The 23873-nt window shown below is 37.7% G+C and overlaps 1 protein-coding gene across 1 annotated transcript in view; it reads right to left on the bottom strand.

The window, feature by feature from the left end:
• FAM81B (family with sequence similarity 81 member B) overlaps window positions 1-23873 on the bottom strand; it is a 115597-nt gene that overhangs the window by 6361 nt on the left and 85363 nt on the right. The window contains exon 8 of the mRNA XM_064279697.1: window positions 21956-22062. Coding sequence (XP_064135767.1) covers window positions 21956-22062 — 107 coding nt within the window. The remainder of the gene's footprint in view (window positions 1-21955; window positions 22063-23873) is intronic.

The following is a 23873-nucleotide window of genomic DNA, read 5'->3' as shown; positions in this document are numbered from 1 at the left end:
TTGGGCTAATAGCCTAGAGCTTAACCATTTGCATCACCTAGGGGCCATAGGAGTGTTAGGTAACAGAGGATAAAGGATGTTAAAAAGTGGGTGCAGATGTGATTGAAAGGGTTGGGATCATATACCATCAATTTGAAAAATCTGTGGGATGGGTGATGGTTAGAGCAGAGAGGTGAATCTTGATGGGAAGTTGTCATGGATTGAATTGTGTCCCCCCCAAAATATCTGTCAATTTGGCTAGGTCACGATTCCCAGCAATGTATAATTGTCCACCATTCTGTCATCTGATGTGATTTCCCTATGTGTGGTAAATTCTATTTCTATGATGTTGATGAGATGGGACTAACGGCAGTTATGTTGACAAGATCTATAGGATTAGATTGTGTTTTAAGCTAATCTCTTTTGAGAGAAGTGAGCAGAGAGATAGGGGGACCTCATACCACCAAGAAATCAGCACCAGGAGCAGAGCGCATTCTTTGGACCCAGGGTTCCTGCACAGAGAAGCTCCTAGTCCAGGGAAAGATTGATGACAAGGACCTTCCTCCAGAGCTGACAGAGAGAGAAAGCATTCCCCTAGAGCTGATGCCCTGAATTTGGACTTCTAGCCTACTAGACTGTGAGAATAAATTTCTCTTTGTTAAAACCATCCACTTGTGGTATTTCTGTTATAGCAGCGCTAAATGACTAAGACACGAATTCACATCTGAAATAATCAGAGATGTGAAACTGAGAAGAGTGGTTTTTGTGTATGTTTTCTGGGTATGACTTTCTCATGGGAAGATGTCAGTTTCAAATTCCTTTTAGAACTGAGAAAACTATTAGACTGGCAGGAACAAAACCTATTGTTTATCACTGAAAATATTTAGGCTATTTTACAATGTGTAGGTGGCTTGAAGTAATATTTGCTTTAATGCTTTCAGGTAAAATGATACCAGAGAATTTAGTTTGTGATATTTATCACTGGGAATTGCTTAAAACATGCTGGAACTATGCTGCATGCACATGCCTCCCTCACTCACCTGAGTTTTTGGACTAATAATGAGAAAAGGCAAGCTCTGTGAGGTCATCTCCATTTTTATTTAGAGCAATAGTTCTCAACCTGAGTGATTTCCCCCGCCCAGGAGACATTTGGCAATGTCTGGAGACATTTTTGATTGTCAAAAATGGGAGATGCTACTGGCACAGGACAGCCCCCCACATCAAAGAATTAGGAAGCCCTAAACAGGGCCAAGGTTAAAGGACCATGATTTAGATGATGAAACCAAGGAATGGGAAAAGCAAGATCATTTTACAAGAGTTTTATTAGCATAGTATAATAGCTAAATCCTGATCTTCATCTCTCTAAATTCTTCCATTTCTCTTGATATAGAAAGGGACATTTTTCAGAGAGAAAGGATGCCTTTGATTCAGATGAGCACCTCAACTTTGAAGAAGAAATTGTTTGCTCTTCCTAAGGAGCCCTGGTAGCGCAGTGGTTAAGACCTAGGCTGCTAACCAAAAGGTTGCCAGATGAATTCACCAGCTGCTCCTTGGAAACCCTATGGGACCGTTCTACTCTGTCCTAAGGGTCACTATGAGTCAGAACCAAGTCAGTGACAACTGGTTTTGTTTGGTTGGTTCTTAATCAATCATAATTCCAAGTTACCTGAGTTACTTGCCAACAGCTTTTGGATCTCAGACAAAGAAGCCCACCAACTGATAGGTGGACTACCTCATATTAGTCGTATTTCCTCTTTTTAGAACAGTCTTCCCCAGAATATTCAATGGCCTCTGCCCTCATTTTATTCGAATTTATGTTCAAGTGTCACCTTGTCAAAGAAGCATTTTTTTTATCACCCTAAAAAAAAATAAAAAAGGATTCCTCCTCCCCACCCGGCATCCCTGTTCCCTTACCCTACTTAATTTTTTCCAAAATGTGCATCACCATCTGATTCATTATATACTAATCCATGTGCAGTCTCCTTCACTAGGACCTAAGCTTCATGAATGGAAGGATTTTCATTGTTCACGGCTGTGAACAATGCCTGGAATACATTAGGTACTCAATAAATAGTTGTTCACTAAATGAACAGATGGGTCATACTTTCTCATAAAATCCTTTTATTAGGGCTGCTGACAAAAAGCAAATCATAGACTTGTCACAGTACTTAAAGTCCATCTAATCTGCTCCAATTTTCACCTTTCTTTCTCTGTCTCTAGTATAAGTGTTAATTAACAGTGATGGTTAAAGGGCCCAGTAAATCCCCAGATAATTAAGAGGTAGCTTCACGACTGATTGGGAATCGAGCCTTCAGTGTTCACTTTTACTGTGTAAATCAATGAGAGCATTTGCTCTCATCACTGATACAATATTAATATCCCTCTGAAAACCAAGGAAACATTAAATGTGCCCAAGTAATAATAGCTCTGGGACAGCATATCAGTAGTTGAAATTCTCAAATTAAATAAAGCCATAAAGAATGAATTACTGCTTATGGTATTTTTATTATAAGGTTTTGCCTGCATGTTGGAGATAACAATCAGAAGTCAGACTCTGTAGTGTTTTATTAAAATAAGAAAGCATTATAAAAATACATTCTCCTAGAAAGAAAAAAAGGACAAGATGAAATAAGAACTTATATAGATTTCTCCTTAGACTTTTTCCTAACATAATGGATATGATTTACCTTGTAAAATTTTTTTGTTAATTATTGAATTTACTGTTACGATCTCAACAAGATGAATTTATGTTAGATGACATCACATTTTAGTTCCCAAATCTTCTATTCCAATTTTCTATTCCAGTGTTTCTATCAGATGTGGATGGATAGATAGATGAATAGATGGATAGATACATTTTTAAAGTATGACCAGAGTTCTTACTAAGAATATTTTTTTATTTTTATACTGGTGGAATCAGGTAAAATGCATATCAAGGACAATGTAAGGGAGAAATCCACAAAAGGGTTAGGGAAAATTTAACAGGAATTATAGAGCCGAGGGGAGGGAGCCGTGGTAAGGGTGAGTGGCGAGGACAGAGCGCTGGGCTTAGAACAAACCTACTGGTAACTGCCATGGTTATGGTTGACATACATAGTCAAGGACATAGTTTCATCATAGGTGATTCTATCACTTTACTCATATCCCAAACTCAGTGTCTTGCATTAGGAGCAATCTGTTGAATGAACTTATCTAAAAGACATGGAAATTCCTGGAAACTGTTAACATTAACAGGTTCCCATGAATTTAGATAGTGGCGTTGACTATGATTGGATATCAACAGAATTAGTGGCAGTTGATGGGCTAATAAACACAGAAGATATTTTTTGTAATCATATTTGGAAAAGTCTTCATGATAGACCACGAGTTATTTATTTCATTGGAGATTGAATCTAATATTTTGTTTCATGCCAGAAGCAAGAAATTAATTCCAAATATTCATATATATTTTTTTGGTACTAAGTTTATACCTGTAGGGAGAACTATCTTGAACTAATTTTTTTAAAAATTATTTTACTTTATTTAGATGAAGGTTTACAGAACAAACTAGCTTCTCATTAAACACTTAGTACACATATTGTTTTGTGACATTGGGTACCAACCCTACAACATGTCAACACTCTTCTTTCTTGACTTTGGGTTCCCTATTACCAGCTTTCCTGTCCCCTCCTGCCATCTAGTCCTTGCCCATGGGCTGGTATGCCCCTTTAGACTCATTTTGTTTTATAGACCTGTCTAATCTTTGTTTGAAAGGTGAACCTCAGGCATGACTTCATTACTGAGCTAAAAAGGTGTCCAGGGGCCATACTCTTGGGATTACTCCAGTCTCTATCAGGCCAGTAAGTCTGGTCTTTTTTTGTGAGTTAGAATTTTGTTTTACATTTTTCTCCAGCTCTGTCCAGGACCCTCTATTGTGATCCCTGTCAGAGCAGTCAGCGGTGGTAGCTGGGCACCATCTAGTTGTGCTGGACTCAGTCTGGTGGAGGCTATGGTAGTTGTGGTCCATTAGTTAGTCCTTTGGACTAATCTTTCCGTTGTGTTTTTAGTTTTCTTCATTCTCCCTTCCTACCAACGGGGTGAGACTAGTGGAGTATCTTAGATGGCCGTTCACAAGTTTTTAAGACCCCAGATGCCACTCACCAAAGTAGAATGTAGAACATTTTCTTTATAAACTATTTTAGGCCAATTGAGCTAGATGTTCCCTGAGACCATGGTCCCCAGAGCCCTAAGCTCAGCAATTTGGTCCCTCAGGGAGTTTGGATGTGCCTATGGAGCTTCCATGACCTTGCCTTGGACAAGTTGTGCTGGCTTCCCCAGTATTGTGTACTGTCCTACCCTTCACCAAAGTTACTGCTTTTCTATTGTCTAATGTTTTTTCCATTCCTACTCCTCCCCTTTCTTGTAACCATCAAAGATTGTTTCTTTTTGTGTGTAAACTTTTCATGAGTTTTTATAGTAGTGATCTCACACAATATTTGTCTTTTGTGATTGACTTTTTCACTCAGCATAATGCCCTCCAGATTCATCCATGTTGTGAGATACTTCACAGATTCATCATTGTTCTTTATTGTTGCATAGTACTCCATTATGTGTATGTACCACAGCTTGTTTATCCATTCATCTGTTGATGGGCATCTAGGTTGTTTCCATCTTTTTGCTATTGTGAACAATGCTGCAATGAACATGGGTGTGCATATGTCTGTTCATGCGATGGCTCTTATTTCTCTAGAATGTATTCCTAGAACTGGGATTGCTGGAACATATGATATTTCTATTTCTAGCTTTCCAAGGAAGTGCCATATCATTTTCTAAAATGGTTGTACCATTTTGCATTCCCATCAGCAGTGCATAAGAGTTACAATATCCACATAGCCTCTCCAACATTTATTATTTTCTGTTTTTTTATTCATGCCAGTAATGCCAGGGTGAGATGGTATCTCATATCATGGTTTTGATTTGCATTTCTCTAATGGTTAGTGATCGTGAGCATTTCCTCATGTATCTGTTAGCCTCTTGAATGTCTTCTTTGATGAAGTGTCTGTTCATTTCCTTTGCCCATTTTTAATTGGATTATTTGTCTTTTTATTGTAGAGATATTGGATTTTCGTGTAGATTTTAGAGATTAAAGCTTTGATGGATTTGTCATAGTCAAAAATTTTTTTCCAGTTTGTAGGTTCTGTTTTCACTCTTTTGGTGAAGTCTTTTGATGAGCATAAGTGTTTAATTTTTAGAAGATCCCAGTTATCTAGCTTATCATCTGGAGTTTATGTGTTGTTAGCTATGGTTTGTATCCTGTTAATGCTGTGTATTAGGACCTCTAGCATTGATCCTATTTTTTCTTCTGTGACCTTTATAGTTTTTCATTTTATATTTAGGTCTTTGATCCATTTTGAATTAGTTTTTGTATATGGCGTGAGGCATGAGTCCTGTTTCATTTTTTTTGCAGATGGACATCCAGTTTTGCCAGCACCATTTCTTAAAAAGACTGGCTTTTCCCCATTTGATAGACTTTAGGCCCTGGTCAAAGACCAGGTGATTGTATGTGGGTGGATTTACATCTGTGTTCTCAATTCTGTTCCATTGCTCAATGTATCTGTTGTTGTTCAAGTACCAGGCTGTTTTGACTACTGTAGTTGTTTTTTTTTTTTTTAGTTGTAGAGTAGGCTCTGAGGTTAAGTAGTATGAGTCCTCCTGCTTTATTCTTCTTCAATAGTGCTTTACTTATTGTCAAGGATTAAATTATGTCCCCCCCCAAAAAAGAGTGTATCAATTTGGCTGGTCCGTGATTCCCAGGTTTGTGTAGTTGTCCTCCATTCTGTGATCGTAATTTTATGTTAAAGAAGATTAGAGTGAGATTGTAACACCCTTACTAAGGTCACATCCCTGATCCATTGTAAAGGGAGTTTCCCTGGGGTGTGGCCTGCACTAATTTTATCTTACAAGAAATAAAAGGAAAGAGAAGTGAGGAGAGAGACAGGGGGACCTCATACCACCAAGAAAGCAGTGCAGAGAGCAGAGTGTGTCCTTTGGATCCAGGGTCCCTATGCAGAGAAACTCATAGTCCAGGGGAAGATTGATGAGAAGGCTGACAGAGAGACAAAGCCTTCCCCTGGAGCTGACGCCCTGAATTTGGACTTTTAGCCTACTTTACTGCGAGGAAAAAAAACTTCACTTTGTTAAAGCCGTCCACTTGTGGTATTTTTGTTACAGCAGCACTGGATAACTAAGAGACTTATCCAGGGCCTCTTCCCTTTCCATATAAAGTTAATAATTAGTTTTTTCATCTCTTTAAAGAATGTTGTTGGTATTTGGATCAAAATTCCATTGTTTGTAGATTGCTTTGGTAGAATTTTCATTTTCACAATGTTGAGTCTACCTATCCATGAGCATGGTATGTTTTTATATTTATGTAGATCTCTTTCGGTTTCTTGCAGTAGTGTTGTGTAGTAGTTTTCTTTGTATGTGTCTTTTACATCGCTGGTTAGAGTTATTCCTAAGTATTTTATTCTTTTAGGGCCTATTATAAATGGTATTGTTTTCCTGATTTCCTTTTAGTCATTCTCTTTATTGGTGTGTTGGAATCCAACTGATTTTCGTATGCTTATCTTGTATCCTGCTAATCTGCTATATCTTTCTATTATTTCCAGTAGTTTTCTTGTGGAGTCTTTTGGCATTTCTATTTATAGATTCATATCATTCACAAATAAGGACAGTTTTACTTCTCATTTACCAATTTGGATGCCCTTTATTTCTTTTTCTTGCCTTATTACTCTAGCTAGGACTTCCAGCACAATGTTATATAGAAGGTGGTGATAAAGGGCATCTTTGTTTTCCTCTTCTCAAGGGGAATGTTTTCAGCCTCTCTCCATTGAGAAAGATGTTGGCTGCTGGTTTTGTATAGGTGCCCTTTATTGTGTTGAGGAATTTCCTTCCTATACCTGTATTATGGAGAGTTCGTATCAGGAATTCGTGTTGGACTTTGTTAAATGCCTTTTCTGTTTCAGTTGAGATGATCATGTGATTCTTTTATTTATGTGGTGGACTACGTTGACTGATTTTCTAATGTTGAACCGTCCTTGCATAACTGGTGTGAATCCAGCTTGGTTGTGGTGTATTATTTTTTGATACAATGCTGAATTCTATTGGCTAGAATTTTGCTGAGAATTTTTGCATCTATGTTCATGAGAGATATTGTTCTGTAATTTTCTTTTTTGTGTGTTGTCTGCCTGGTTTTGGCATCAGGCTTATGCTGGCTCCATAGAATGAATTCAGAAGTATCCCTTCATTTTCTACATTTTGAATGGTTTGAGTAGTACTGGTGTAAGCTCTTCTTTGAATGCTTGGCAGAATTCTCTGGTGAAGCCATCTGGGCCAGGGCTTTTTTTTATTGTTGTTGTTGGGAGTTTTTATTTATCTTTTCAGTGTCTTCTCTCGTTATGGGTCTGCTCAGATTTTCAACATAATTTTGTGTTGGTTTGGGTAGGTAGTGTGTTTCTAGAAACTTGCCCATTTTCTCTAGGTTTTCAAATTTATATTGTATAGTTTGTGTAGTTTTTCATAGTACTCTGTTATGATTCTTTTTATCTCATTTGGGTCTGTTGTAGTATCCTCAATTTTATTTCTTATTTGGGTTATTTGCATCCTCTCCTGTTTTTCTTTTGTCAAATTGGCCAGTGGTTTGTTGATTGTTGATGCTTCCAAAGAACCAACTTTTGGTTTTGTTGATTCTTTCTATTTTCTATTTCATGTATTTCTGCTCTGATCTTTATTATTTCCTTCCTTCTTGTGGTTGTGGGCTTCTTTGCTGTTCTGTTTCTATTTGTTCAAGTCGTTTAGTTAACGTTTGGTTTTGTCCCTTTCTTCTTTTTTTGACATGTACATCGATTGTAATAAATTGACCTCTGAGCACTGCCTTTGCCGTGTCCCAAAGGTTTTGGTATGATGTGTTTTCATTCTTATTTGATTCTAAGAATTTTTCTATTCCATCCTTGATTTCTTCTATTGCCCAGTAGTTTTAAAGCTGGTGTCATTCAGTTTCCATGTAATTGATTTTTTTTCCTTGCTCTTCCTGTTGTTAATTTCTACTTTGATGGCATTGTGATCAGAGAAGATACTTTGTATTATCTCAATGCTTTGGATTTTGTCGATGGTTGCTTTGTGGCCTAAGATGTGGTCTATTCTGTAGAATGTTCCATATGCATTGGAAAAGAATGCGTACTTTGCTGCTGTTAGGTGGAGTGTTCTATATATGTCTATGATGTCAAGGTGGCTGATTGTGGCCTTTAGATCTTCTGTATCTTTGTTGAGTTTCTTTCTATATGTTCTGTGCTTTACTGAGAGTGGCATGTTGAAGTATCCTACTATAATTGTGGAACCATCAATTTCTGTTTTCAGTGTTGTTAGAGTTTGTTTTGTATTTTTTGGAATGCTCTCATTGGATATGTAGATATTTCTTATGGTAATGTCTTCATGATGGATTGTCCCTTTGTTCATTATATAATGCCCTTCTTTGTGTTTTATGCTGGATTTTGTTTTAAAGTCTATTTTATCTGAGATAAGTATAGCTACTCCTGTTCTTTTTTGGTAGCTGTTTGCTTGATATGCTTTTTCCATCCTTTGATTTTTAATAAATTGATGTCTTTGTTTCTAAGGTGTGTCTCTTGTAGACAGCATATTGATGGATCCTGTTTTTTTTTTTTTTATCCATTCTGTTATTCTCTGTCTCTTTATGGGTGCATTTAAGCCATTTATGTTCAGTGTAATTATTGATAGGTGTGAGTTTCTTGCTGTCATTTCGTAGAGGTTTTTTTTTTTTGCTGACATTTTCTTTGTTCCTCTTACTCTCCTGTGCTAAATTCCTTTTGTTTGTGGATTTCTTTCTTTCTTTTTTTTTTTTCATTTCTTTGTTTTTGTAGATTTTGTGTTTACTGAGGCTTTATGTTTTTCTTCTTCATTTTGATGAGTAGGTTTGTTAACTTTCTTTGTGGTTACCTTGAAATTTACCCTTATCTTCCTAAGTTTGAACCAGTCTTTAATTACTTGGTATTGCCTTGCAGTCTTCACCATTAGAAAGTTCTATACCTACACCATTTACTCTCTCTTTTGTTGTTCAGACATTGTTGTCATTTACAGATTAACCTTTCTGGTTACCTGTTGTAAATTTTTTAGTTTTGATTAATTCTTGAGAGTTCATTTCCTAGGTTGGTATCTGGCTGGTGTGGTCTTGTTTCCTAGATTCTGGCTGTTCTCTGTTGTTGTTTGTTCTCAAACTGAAGGACTCCCTTTAATAACTCTTGTAAGTTTGGTTTGGTTTTTACATAGTCCCTTAATTCTGTTTATCTGAAAATGTCCTAATTTCACCATCATATTTGAACAAGAGTTTTACAGGATATATTATTCTTGGTTGGCAATTTTTTTTTCTTTCAAGGTTTTATATGTCATCCCATTGCCTTCTTGCCTGCGTGGTTTCTGCCAAATAATCAGAGCTTAGTCTTATTGTTTCTCCTCTGTATGTGACTTTTCATTTTTCTTGAGCTGCTCTCAGGGTTCTTTCTTTGTCTTTGATTTTAGTGAGTGTGATTATGATATGCTTTGGTGATTTTCTTTTTGGGTCTATCCTATATGGGATTCATCGAGCTTCTTGGATTGTCAGCTTTTCATTTTTCATGATATTAGGGAAGTTTTCTGTCAGCAATTCTTCAGTGATCCTCTCTGTGTTTTCTGGTTTCTCCCACTGTTCTGGAACTCTGATCACTTGCAAATTTTTGCTTTTGATTGTATCCCACATCATTCTTAGGGTTTCTTCATATTTCTTCATTCTTTTTTCTGATTTTTCTCCCATTTGTAATGGAAATATCTAGCTTGTGCCTATTACACAATTGCATTTAGAAGCAGATAACTTGTATTTCAGATTTCACAGATGAGAAATTTTTGGATTTTGGACTTGGAGTTGATTTAAGACCTTTGCTATGATACAATGGAGTGAATGTGTTTTATATGTGGCAAGGATATAAATTTTGGGGGGCCAAAGAGTGGAATGTCATGGGTTGAATTGTGTCCCCAAAATGTGTCAGGTTGGCTAGGTCATGATTCCCAGTATTGTATGATTATCTACCATTTTGTCATCTGATGTGATTTCTCTGTTGTTGTGAATCCTGTCACTATGACGTTAATGAGATGGATTAGTGGCAGTTACGTTGATGAGATCTACAAGATTGGATGGTGTCTTGGGCCAATCTCTTTAGAGCTATAAAAGAGAGAAGTGAGCAGAGAGACATGGGGAGATCATGCCACCAAGAAAGCAGCACCAGGAGCAGAGTGTGTCCTTTGGACCCAGGTCCCTGCACCTGTGAAGCTCCTCAACCAGAGAAGATGGATGACAAGGACCTTCCTCCAGAGCTGACAGAAAGGAAAAGCCTGCCCCTGGAGCTGATGCCCTGAATTTGGACTTGTAGCCTGTTAGACTGTGAGAGAATAAATTTCACTTTGTTAAAGCCATCTGTTTGTGGTATTTCTGTTATATCAGCACTAGATAACTAAGACAGGGTGCATCTTGCGCACCTAGTGTTAGGTAGGCATTTTCCATATTTATTATTACTGCCTACTGATATATTAACACTGTTTTAATGTTTACCTGTGTTCAGCTTTTTACTTATTTATGTAACTAACTACATGCAGCTAGAATCATGTCTTCGGATATTCTAAAACACAGTTTGCATATTGTAGGTGCTCAAAAATCATGCATTCATTCATTCAGCCTCAATTCATTTGTTTCTGAATGTGCTGGTTACCGAAGATACAATGGTGAATGAATACGTCCTTGCCTTGGGCAGAGTTTGTAAGTTTCTACTGTGGTAACATTTTTTTTTTTTTTATTAACCTTTATTAAGCTTCAAGTGAACGTTTACAAATCCAATCAGTCTGTCACATATAAGTTTACATACATCTCACTCCCTACTCCCACTTGCTCTCCCCCTCTTGAGTCAGCCCTTTCAGTCTCTCCTTTCGTGACAATTTTGCCGGCTTCTCTCTCTCTCTATCCTCCCATCCCCCCTCCAGACAAGAGTTGCCAACACACTCTCAAGTGTCCACCTGATATAATTAGCTCACTCTTCATCAGCGTCTCTCTCCCACCCGCTGACCAGTCCCTTTCATTTCTGATGAGTTGTCTTCGGGGATGGTTCCTGTCCTGTGCCAACAGAAGGTCTGGGGACCATGGCTCCCGGGATTCCTCTATTCTCAGTCAGACCATTAAGTTTGGTCTTTTTATGAGAATTTGGGGTCTGTGTCCCACTAATCTCCTGCTCCCTCAAGGGTCCTCTGCTGTGCTCCCTGTCAGGGCAGTCATCGATTGTGGCCAGGCACCAACTAGTTCTTCTGGTCTCAGGATGATGTAGGTCTCTGGTTCATGTGGCCCTTTCTGTCTCTTGGGCTCTTAGTTGTCGTGTGTCCTTGGTGTTCTTCATTTTCCTTTGCTCCAGGTGGGTTCAGACCAATTGCTGCATCTTAGATGGCTGCTTGTTAGCATTTAAGACCCCAGACGCCACATTTCAAAGTGGGATGCAGAATGATTTCATAATAGAATTATTTTGCCAATTGACTTAGAATCCCCGCAAACCATGTTCCCCAGACCCCCGCGCTTGCTCCGCTGACCTTTGAAGCATTCATTTTATCCCGGAAACTTCTCTGCTTTTGGTTCAGTCCAATTGAGCTGACCTTCCATGTATTGAGTGTTGTCTTTCCCTTCACCTAAAGCAGTTCTTATCTACTGATTAATCAATAAAAAACCCTCTCCCACCCTCCCTCCCTCCCCTCCTCGTAACCACAAAAGTATGTGTTCTTCTCAGGTTTACTATTTCTCAAGATCTTATAATAGTGGTCTTATACAATATTTGTCCTTTTGCCTCTGACTAATTTCGCTCAGCATAATGCCTTCTAGGTTCCTCCATGTTATGAAATGTTTCAGAGATTCGTCACTGTTCTTTATCGATGCGTAGTATTGCATTGTGTGAATATACCATAATTTATTTACCCATTCATCCGTTGATGGACACCTTGGTTGCTTCCAACTTTTTGCTATTGTAAACAGAGCTGCAATAAACATGGGTGTGCATATATCTGTCTGTTTGAAGGCTCTTGTATCTCTAGGGTATATTCCTAGGAGTGGGATTTTTGGGTTGTATGGTAGTTCTATTTCTAACTGTTTAAGATAACGCCAGATAGATTTCCAAAGTGGTTGTACCATTTTACATTCCCACCAGCAGTGTATGAGAGTTCCAATCTCTCCGCAGCCTCTCCAACATTTATTATTTTGTGTTTTTTGGATTAATGCCAGCCTTGCCGGTGTGAGATGGAATCTCATCGTAGTTTTAATTTGCATTTCTCTAATGGCTAATGATCGTGAGCATTTCCTCATGTATCTGTTGGCTGCCTGAATATCTTCTTTAGTGAAATGTGTGTTCATATCCTTTGCCCACTTTTTGATTGGGTTGTTTGTCTTTTTGTGGTTGAGTTTTGACAGAATCATGTAGATTTTAGAGATCAGGCGCTGGTCGGAGATGTCATAGCTGAAAATTCTTTCCCAGTCTGTAGGTGGTCTTTTTACTCTTTTGGAGAAGTCTTTAGATGAGCATCGGTGTTTGATTTTTAGGAGCTCCCAGTTATCTGGTTTCTCTTCATCATTTTTGGTAATGTTTTGTATTCTGTTTATACCTTGTATTAGGGCTCCTAGGGTTGTCCCAATTTCTTCTTCCATGATCTTTATCGTTTTAGTCTTTATGTTTAGGTCTTTGATCCACTTGGAGTTAGTTTTTGTGCATGGTGTAAGGTATGGGTCCTGTTTCATTTTTTTGCAAATGAATATCCAGTTATGCCAGCACCATTTGTTAAAAAGGCTTTCTTTTCCCCAATTAATTGACACTGGTCCTTTGTCAAATATTAGCTGCTCATACGTGGATGGATCTATGTCTGGGTTCTCAATTCTGTGCCATTGGTCTATGTGCCTGTTGTTGTACCAGTACCAGGCTGTTTTGACTACTGTGGCTGTATAATAGGTTCTGAAATCAGGTAAAGTGAGGCCTCCCACTTTCTTCTTCTTTTTCAGTAGTGCTTTGCTTATCTGGGGCTTCTTTCCCTTCCATATGAAATTGGTGATTTGTTTCTCTATCCCCTTAAAATATGACATTGGAATTTGGATCGGAAGTGTGTTAAATGTATAGATGGCTTTTGGTAGAATAGACATTTTTACTATGTTAAGTCTTCCTATCCATGAGCAAGGTATGTTTTTCCACTTAAGTATGTCCTTTTGAATTTCTTGTAGTAGAGCTTTGTAGTTTTCTTTGTATAGGTCTTTTACATCCTTGGTAAGATTTATTCCTAAGTATCTTATCTTCTTGGGGGCTACTGTGAATGGTATTGATTTGGTGATTCCCTCTTCGGTGTTCTTTTTGTTGATGTAGAGGAATCCAAGTGATTTTTGTATGTTTATTTTATAACCTGAGACTCTGCCAAACTCTTCTATTAGTTTCAGTAGTTTTCTGGAGGATTCCTTAGGGTTTTCTGTGTATATAATCATGTCATCTGCAAATAGTGATAACTTTACTTCTTCCTGGCCAATCCGGATACCTTTTATTTCTTTGTCTAGCCTAATTGCCCTGGCTAGGACTTCCAGCACGATGTTGAATAAGAGCAGTGATAAAGGGCATCCTTGTCTGGTTCCCGTTCTCAAGGGAAATGCTTTCAGGTTCTCTCCATTTAGAGTGATATTGGCTGTTGGCTTTGCATAGATGCCCTTTATTATGTTGAGGAATTTTCCTTCAATTCCTATTTTGGTAAGAGTTTTTATCATAAATGAGTGTTGGACTTTGTCAAATGCCTTTTCTGCATCAATTGATAAGATCATGTGGTTTTTGTCTTTTGTTTTATTTATGTGATGGATTACATTAATGGTTTTTCTGATATTAAACCAGCCTTGCATACCTGGTATAAATCCCACTTGATCAGGGTGAATTATTTTTTTGATGTGTTGTTGGATTCTATTGGCTAGAATTTTGTTGAGGATTTTTGCATCAATGTTCATGAGGGATATAGGTCTATAATTTTCTTTTTTTGCAATGTCTTTACCTGGTTTTGGTATCAGGGAGATGGTGGCTTCATAGAATGAGTTGGGTAGTATTCCGTCATTTTCTATGCTTTGAAATACCTTCAGAAGTAGTGGTGTTAACTCTTCTCTGAAAGTTTGGTAGAACTCTGCAGTGAAGCCGTCCGGGCCAGGGCTTTTTTTTGTTGGGAGTTTTTTGATTACCATTTCAATCTCTTGTTTTGTTATGGGTCTATTTAGTTGTTCTACTTCTGAATGTGTTAGTTTAGGTAGGTAGTGTTTTTCCAGGAATTCATCCATTTCTTCTAGGTTTTCAAATTTGTTAGAGTACAATTTTTCATAATAATCTGAAATGATTCTTTTAATTTCATTTGGTTCTGTTGTGATGTGGTCCTTCTCGTTTCTTATTCGGGTTATTTGTTTCCTTTCCTGTATTTCTTTAGTCAGTCTAGCCAATGGTTTATCGATTTTGTTAATTTTTTCAAAGAACCAGCTTTTGGCTTTGTTAATTCTTTCAATTGTTTTTCTGTTCTCTAATTCATTTAGTTCAGCTCTAATTTTTATTATTTGTTTTCTTCTGGTGCCTGATGGATTCTTTTGTTGCTCAGTTTCTATTTGTTCAAGTTGTAGGGACAGTTCTCTGCTTTTGGCTCTTTCTTCTTTTTGTATGTGTGCATTTATTGATATAAATTGGCCTCTGAGCACTGCTTTTGCTGTGTCCCAGAGGTTTTGATAGGAAGTATTTTCATTCTCGTTGCTTTCTATGAATTTCCTTATTCCCTCCTTGATGTCTTCTATAACCCAGTCTTTTTTCAGGAGGGTATTGTTCATTTTCCAAGTATTTGATTTCTTTTCCCTAGTTTTTCTGTTATTGATCTCTAGTTTTATTGCCTTGTGGTCTGAGAAGATGCTTTGTAATATTTCGATGTTTTGGACTCTGCAAAGGTTTGTTTTATGACCTAATATGTGGTCTATTCTAGAGAATGTTCCATGTGCGCTAGAAAAAAAAGTATATTTTGCAGCAGTTGGGTGGAGAGTTCTGTATAAGTCAATGAGGTCAAGTCGGTTGATTGTTGTAATTAGATCTTCCGTGTCTCTGTTGAGCTTCTTACTGGATGTCCTGTCCTTCTCCGAAAGTGGTGTGTTGAAGTCTCCTACTATAATTGTGGAGGTATCTATCTCGCTTTTCAATTCTGTTAAAATTTGATTTATGTATCTTGCAGCCCTGTCATTGGGTGCATAAATATTTAATATGGTTATGTCTTCCTGATCAATTGTCCCTTTTATCATTATATAGTGTCCTTCTTTATCCTTTGTGGTGAATTTAAGTCTAAAGTCTATTTTGTCAGAAATTAATATTGCTACTCCTCTTCTTTTTTGCTTATTGTTTGCTTGATATACTTTTTTCCATCCTTTGAGTTTTAGTTTGTTTGTGTCTCTAAGTCTAAGGTGTGTCTCTTGTAGGCAGCATATAGATGGATCGTGTTTCTTTATCCAGTCTGTGACTCTCTGTCTCTTTATTGGTGCATTTAGTCCATTTACATTCAGCGTAATTATAGATAAATAAGTGTTTAGTGCTGTCATTTTGATGCCTTTTTATGTGTGTTGTTGACAATTTCATTTTTCCACATACTTTTTTGTGCTGAGGCGTTTTTCTTAGTAAATTGTGAGATCCTCATTTTCCTAGTGTTTGACTTTATGTTAGTTGAGTCGTTACGTTTTTCTTGGCTTTTATCTTGAGTTATAGAGTTGTTATACCTTTTTGTGGTTACCTTATTATTTACCCCTATTTTTCTAAGTAAAAACCTAACTTGTATTGTTCTATATCGCCTTGTATCACTCTCCATGTGGCAGTTCAATGCCTCCTGTATTTAGTCCCTCTTTTTGATTATTGTGATCTTTTACCTATTGACTTCCATGATTCCCTGTTATGTGTATTTTTTTTTTAATTAATCTTAATTTGTTTGTTTTTGTGATTTCCCTATTTGAGTTGATATCAGGATGTTCTGTTTTGTGACCTTGTGTTGTGCTGATATCTGATATTATTGGTTCTCTGACCGAACAATATCCTCTAGTATTTCTTGTAGCTTTGGTTTGGTTTTTGCAAATTCTCTAAACTTGTGTTTGTCTGTAAATATCTTAATTTCGCCTTCATATTTCAGAGAGAGTTTTGCTGGATATATGATCCTTGGCTGGCCGTTTTTCTCCTTCAGTGTTCTGTATATGTCGTCCCATTCCCTTCTTGCCTGCATGGTTTCTGCTGAGTAGTCAGAACATATTCTTATTGATTCTCCCTTGAAGGAAACCTTTCTTTTCTCCCTGGCCGCTTTTAAAATTTTCTGTTTATCTTTGGTTTTGGTGAGTTTGATGATAATATGTCTTGGTGTTTTTCTTTTTGTATCAATCTTAAATGGGGTTCGATGAGCATCTTGGATAGATATCCTTTCGTCTTTCATGATGTCAGGGAAGTTTTCTGTCAGGAGTTCTTCAACTATTTTCTCTGTGTTTTCTGTCCCCCCTCCTTGTTCTGGGATTCCAATCACCCGCAGGTTATCCTTCTTGATAGAGTCCCACATGATTCTTAGGGTTTCTTCATTTTTTTTTAATTCTTTTATCTGATTTTTTTTCAGCTATGTTGGTGTTGATTCCCTGGTCCTCCAGATGTCCCAGTCTGCATTCTAATTGCTCGAGTCTGCTCCTCTGACTTCCTATTGCGTTGTCTAATTCTGTAATTTTATTGCTAATCTTTTGGATTTCTACATGTTGTCTCTCTATGGATTCTTGCAACTTATTAATTTTTCCACTATGTTCTTGAATAATCTTTTTGAGTTCTTCAACAGTTTTATCAGTGTGTTCCTTGGCTTTTTGTGCAGTTATCCTAATTTCATTTGTGATATCTTTAAGCATTCTGTAAATTAGTTTTTTATATTCTGTATCTGATAATTCCAGGATTGTACCTTCATTTGGGAAAGATTTTGATTCTTTTGTTTGGGGGGTTGGAGAAGCTGTCATGGTCTGCTTCTTTAAGTGGTTTGATATGGATTGTTGTCTCCGAGCCATCACTGGGAAACTAGTTTTTCCAGAAAATCCGCTAAAAAAAAACTGCAGTCAGATCCCTATCAGAGTTCTCCCTCTGGCTCAGGCTATTCAGATGTTAATGAAGCCACCTGGGGAGGGTGGGGGAGGGAACAGAGAGATAGGAGAGTAGCACCTCAGAATATAGCCAGAGTTGCTTGTCTTGCTTGGAATGACTATTATATCTGAGATTCCCACGGGGCGCATCGCCTATGTGTGCTGGCTGTGTGGAGATTGCCCCCGGGGGGTCTGTCCCGCTGGAGTCACGGTCAGATACTCCGCTTCCAGCCCCACGCCCAGCGTCAAGGCTCCCCCACTGGGACGGTGCACTCTCGACTCCAAAATCAGTCGCTGCCTCCCGGGGACTTCTCGTCCCTCCAGCCGCGTTGCCATGCCGCCTCCGCGAACTAGTTGGGCCTCCTCCCAGGGTTAGTTCAGGTGGGTGGAGCAGCTCCCCATGCTTGTGCCGTGACCGAGTGTCCTGGCTGGGACGCTGTTCTCCCTGCTCCAATACCAGTCGCTGCCTCCCCGGGGACTTCTCCTATCGGCTGCGTCCCACGCCGCCCTCGCGACCTGGCTGGGCCCCTTCCCGGGGTTAGTTCAGGGGGGTGGAGCAGCGCTCCGTGTTTATGCCGTACTTGCGTCCAGTCCAAATCCCGGTGGGTTGGTTCCCTGGCTGGGATGCTGCTCTCCCCGTTCCAAGACCAGTCACTGCCTCCCGGGGACTTCTCCTACTGGCTGCGTCCCACGCCGCCCGCGGAACCGGCTGGTCCCCCTCCCGGGGTTAGTTCAGGGGGGTGGAGCAGCTCTCTGTGCTTGTGCCGTACCTGACTGGTACGCTGGCTCCAGACTCTGAAAACAATCACTGCTTCCCCGTATTAGTTCGTTCTCCATCTCTAAATCTGTGTTTGTTGTTCAGGGTTCGTAGATTGTTATGTATGTGATCGATTCACTTGTTTTTCCGAGTCTTTGTTGTAAGAGGGATCCGAGGTAGCGTTTGCCTAGTCCGCCATCTTGGCTCCGCCGGGAAAATCTGTGGTAACATTTTTATGTGAAAGCTTAGCAATGAATAAGGAAGACTGAATAAGAATTGATGCATTTGAATTATGGTGCTGGTGAAGAATACTGACTATACCATTGACTGCCAAAAGAATGAACAAATCTGTTGTGGAAGAAGTACAGCCAGGATGCTCCCTAGAAGTGAGGATGGCGAGACTTCATCCCACGTACTTTGGACATGTTATCAGGAGGGACCAGTCCTTAGAGAAGAACATCATGGTTAGTAAATGTAGAGGGTCAGCAAAAAAGAGGAAGATCCTCAATGAAATGGATTGACACAGCAGCTGCAGCAATGGGCTCAAACATAGTAAGGAATGTGAAGATGGTACAGGACAAGACAGTGTTTTGTTCTGCTGTGCTTAAGGTTACTGTGAGTTGGAACCGATTTGATGGAATCTAACACACTTGGGTTTAACACACATACACAAAGTTTACAAAGATTATGGTAAGATTTGAGTCCATGCATTTGCTTCATTGCTTCATTACCTCAAACACTTGTTCTTTTCTTATGAATCACTGTTAAACAGGCTTAGCAACAAGAGCTATCTGGGGAGTGACTGGCAGGTGTGCCCCTGCCAAACCCTTGTAGAAAGATGACTGTATTTCGTGATGGCCAAGATTCTTGCCATAAAAGCACTATGTTTTTGGCTTAGGACATTACTTAGCTGAACATCTGACTAAGACCCTTCTGGAAGGAGGAGGCTCAATGCAGGGCTCAGATGACAACTGTTTGTCTCCTTTGTCAGATCCAACGACAAGTGCCAAAATCTCAGGAATTCACTAGAAAACCCCAGACAGTACTATGGCTTTTAAGTTCAATATAAAATGTAAGTTTAGTAGAACATTACACTCAAATTTTTAAAAGTTTTTAAACAGGAAAATTTCTCAATTAAGCTTACCCTTTCATGTTATTAAAATGCTTTTACTTAAAAGTTAATCCCTCTAGTCTCAGCAGCTCTTTCTTAAAAAAAAAAAAAAAAAGGAAATCTATACCCCATTGACCTTTTTAAAAATTTATGTGTATCTCAATATCCTACCATTAGCAATAATTTATATACAATTTTTTTTAATTGTGGAAAATTTTTTTCTTATTGTTGTTTGAGGCAACTTTGCTAAAAGCTTAAATCCAATATACAGGTAAAAACAGACTGCTCTTATTGAAAGAGAACTAAAAACAAAAAAAATTTTTTTTTTGAGAGAGCTTTAAATCCCTTACTTCCTCTTTGAGCAAAATATATATATATATATATATATATATATATATATATATATATTTGCAATATATATCCCAGTCAAAGGGTTAATATCCCTAATGCGAAAGAATCCTACAAACTGATAAGAAAATGATAAAAATACCAGTGCAATATTTGACAAATGATAAGAACAGGCAATTCATAGGAAAGGAAATTCAAATGACGAAGGGAATGCAAATTAAAACGAAATGTTATTTTTCATTTTTCAATGGCAACTATTAAAAGGAAAGATCCAGTGCCAGCAAGAATGTAGACAAAGGTCTTCAGATACATTTCTTGTAGGAGTGTAAATTGCTACACTTTTAGAAATTATTTATGAAAATTAATAAATACTTATCCCCTTTAACCCAGGAATCTTGCCTATAGAAACAAAAGTAACAGTATCTAAGGATACCTAAGAATATACACACAAGAATTATTATTACGAAATTATTTGCGGTGGACATAAACTGGAAATAATCTATTCAGCAAAAACATACATTGTTGAATTAATTATGGCATATCTGTAAGTTAGAATACTATACAGCTGTTAAAATAATGTTAGAATAATATTCACTGATCTAGAGAGATATCTAGGATGTACTGCAAAAAAAAAAAACAAATTATTGAGTAATTTATTTTAAAAACACTTTTTTCTGTTGTATGCTTATATGAACAAAGATGAAAGTATGGAAGAATACATTCCTGGCTAGGAAGCTGGGATAGGGACCTCTTTTTCATCTTTGTTTGTTTGTTGGAATGCATATTACTTTTTAATTAAAAATATGATGGAGAAAATGTAAATGAAAAATCGTCATATAATTGAATTATTAGAGTTCATAAGTATGTGCCTGGGTAAAAATCTAACTTACAGATCCAATGTTACCTACTATATTACTAATGAAATTTTGGACTTCATTATTTAAAAGGAGAAAAAGATGCAAGTTTCCACTATTACAAAAGTGTCCAGATTCATATTTAGCTGTTTAGATGACACTTCTATTTTCAATTTCCCATGATATCAAAGATGGAAAAAGTATGCAGTATCATCAATGAAACATTCAGCCCTAGATCAAACATCTCCTTTCTTCCTCATTCCACTTGTTAACAAGATACCTTATCCCTTTAAACCAGTCTTCCCTTCCAAATTATAAATTTCATCCCTTCCCTACAAGATTGGTTTTTAAATTGTTTCCAGAAACAGTTTATTTTTCTACTTCTGTTTTTTTTTTTTTTCTTTGTTTGGGTTTGTTTTGGACACTTTCCTTTATCTTATCCCAAAATAAAGGGATTAGATCAACCACCATACAGGTATTTGCTGAGTACCCTCATTATGCTAGAATGTAAGAACCTAGTAATACTTTTCTTAGAGTATGAATAAAGTAGGTATTTTCTGTTTACTCAGTCTACTTATTCTTCTCTAAGTTTTGGTGATGGCTTTTTTTTTTTTTTTAATTTCTAGGACACACACATCCCCCATCTTAACATATATGAAATTGGCATGTGACCTGGAGATACAAAAAATAATGGTATATCTTAAAGTCAATGGCACTTAGTTAATAAAATATGGTAGACATAAAAACAACAAAGGGGACAATAAAGCAAGCAGAGTATCATCAGAATATTGGATTTGACCAACGCATTAAACCCCAGTGGTGTGGGACAGGGAGGAAAAAGAGCAAGGGTTGAAGGGGCAGTAAGAAAGTATCATTCAAGTGACTAGAATTTTCTTCTTCCTTCATCATGACCCTGGGAAATGGGGATCATTTAAAACAAGAGGAAAGGATTCAAGAATAAGGAGGCCAATAAACTGAATATTTGTGAAGCTTTGTTCCCTTTACTGCTTTCTCTATAACCAAAAAACCCAAATCCATTGCTGCTGAGTTGATTCCAACTCATAGCGACCCTACAGGACAGTGTAGAACTGCCCCATAGGGTTCCCAAGGAGCCGCTGGTGGATTTGAATTGCAGACCTTTTAGTTAGCAGCAGAGCGCTTAACCTCTGTGCCACCAGGGCCCCTCTTTCTCTAAGGAGTAGGGGAAACGGTTTAAGATGGGATAGAGACCAGTATCAATACAGATTATGTAAAGAAATGAGTGGAGGATATTTGAAAAAATCTTAAAAGAAAAGCTTATAAATCTAAATTATTTAAAAAATTTTTTTTTTAGTAATCTTGGGGTTACGTTTATATTCAATAGTGTTTTATATTCCAGCAATTTAGTATACAATTTCCGATAAATTAAAATTACTATAGAGGAAGGATCAGAGTGAGTATGTCAATTCAGTTGAGATATTATGCAAAGAAAATGATAAAATTAATATTCATATTTCTTTTATTATGAATATTGCATAAGTTACTTTAGTGTAGACTATTCTCTGCTTTAGTGTGCTGCTTTATTTCTTGGTCAGGTTCAGATTCCTGGGATAGGTTATCATTTAATGCCAATGCTTTCATTAGACTAATCTATTTGGAATGTACTTAACAGAATTAAAAATCTTCCATTCACTTACTTGAACTCCAAAAGGTTCATTTCATGGCGATAATCCCCCTGGACCATCTTTAAATTTGAAGTTTGCACAGAACTGGAAGCCTCTATTTTTCCTAAGAGCTGCATTACCTGATGAAAGTGCAAGAGGGAGCTTTTTTTGCATGAACAATACCACCATTAAAAAAAAAAAAAAACACCATTAGCACTTATTAAATTACACTTTACGCCTAAAGGAGCCAGGAAACAGACCTGAACCAAAGCAAGCTTGCATTTAAAAATGATGTTTTTCCAATGAGTATGAAGCAATATTTTAGAACTATCCCAACAGAATGAATTGTAGGGAATATTTCATTTCGCTGTTTATAATACTCTTTTTGCTAACGGGCTATCGACTGATTTAATGAACACTACTACAGGCATTAGTTTGTTTATTAATTTGATTATTTCTTTACTTTCTGTCTCCCCAGGTATACTGTAAGCTCTCTTATTCAACACTCCCTCAGTGAATATTAGGTGACCCACGGTAAAATACTCAACAAATACTTATGAAATAAATGTTTAAATGCACAATTTAGGCTCTGATGAAAACACACCTGACTGGTCTAAAATTTGGCCTCAGGGATTTCCAGGTAGGATTCAGACATGAGCACAAGAGAATTCCAAATGAAATGATTTAGGGCACATGAGGACTAGAAAAGACAAGTTCCAGTTTTGGAAACTAGGATAAGAGTGCCTTTCATATTGCCAGAAACACTGAGGAATTTCCTTTAGGTAAAAAGAAGACAAAAAAAAAAAAATTGAAAAATGATGCAGAATTGCAGCACTAAAGATAGAAATTAATAATGAAACGAAAATCCAATCACGTCAGTAAAAAAAAAAGTACTCTTTTAATTCTAGTGTTGCCGTGGCCATGGAAAGGCATCTCTCAGATCTCCTGCTGTGGGGAACGCAACTGGCCAAGAGCCCTGACTGCTGTGCTCAAAACCCACCACCGTGTGCTGAGGCCATGCACCCCAAGCGCTGCTCCCACCTAAGGTCAGAGTAGTATCCCTCTGATGGCCAAGGAACTTGATGTAAGTTTCTTAGGATGGTACCGCAGTCTCAGACCTTCCTTCCCCATCTTTTTCACAGAAGGCAGGCCTATGTGATAGTCGGAAGGCTCTCCATACCTCCTCCAACTCCCTCCTTATTTTTTCCTCACATGTTTTTCCTTCAATAAATCTCTTGCATATTTAATTCTGTTCTGGCATTTGTTTCTCAAAGGATCCAGAAAAACATAGGTGTCAAATTTGTAAACCAACACTGTAATTACAATTTACTTAGAAAATAATGATAATGAGAACGTTACATGTCAAAAGGACACAGCCAAATTTATAATCAGAGGTAAATATGACATTAAATGTTTCCATAATTATACAAGAAAGAATGAAGCTATGCAAGATAACAATTCATTTTATGAAGTTAAAAAGAGACTAACAAACCTCACCAAAGGAAAGTAGAATGAGGACACTGTTAAACTATGTTAGCAGACTGGCCCTACAAAGATACCCTGGAACTGATGAAAATATTATACTATGTGGCAAAAGGGACTTAGATTACAGACTGTAAGATAGGGATATTATCCTGGATTATCTAAATGGGCCCAATCTAATCACAGGAAGAACATTGAATATACACCGTGGACCACCAGAAGAACAAACAATAATCTATATTGGAAGAAGCACAGCCAGAATGCTCCTTAGTAAAAAGGATGGTGAGACTTCGTCTCACATACTTTGGACAATTTATCAGGAGGGACCAGTCCCTGGAGAAGGACAGCATGCTTGGTAGAGTAGAAGGTCAGCAAAAAAGAGAAAGACCCTCAATGAGATAGACTGACACAGTGGCTGCAACAACGGGCTCAAGCATAACAACGATTGTGAGGATGGCTCAGGACTGGG

Source organism: Loxodonta africana, chromosome 2 (assembly GCF_030014295.1).
Source record: "Loxodonta africana isolate mLoxAfr1 chromosome 2, mLoxAfr1.hap2, whole genome shotgun sequence".
Lineage (NCBI taxonomy): Eukaryota > Metazoa > Chordata > Mammalia > Proboscidea > Elephantidae > Loxodonta > Loxodonta africana.
Note: the sequence above shows the minus strand (reverse complement) of the source record. Positions and strands in the feature narration are given on the sequence as shown.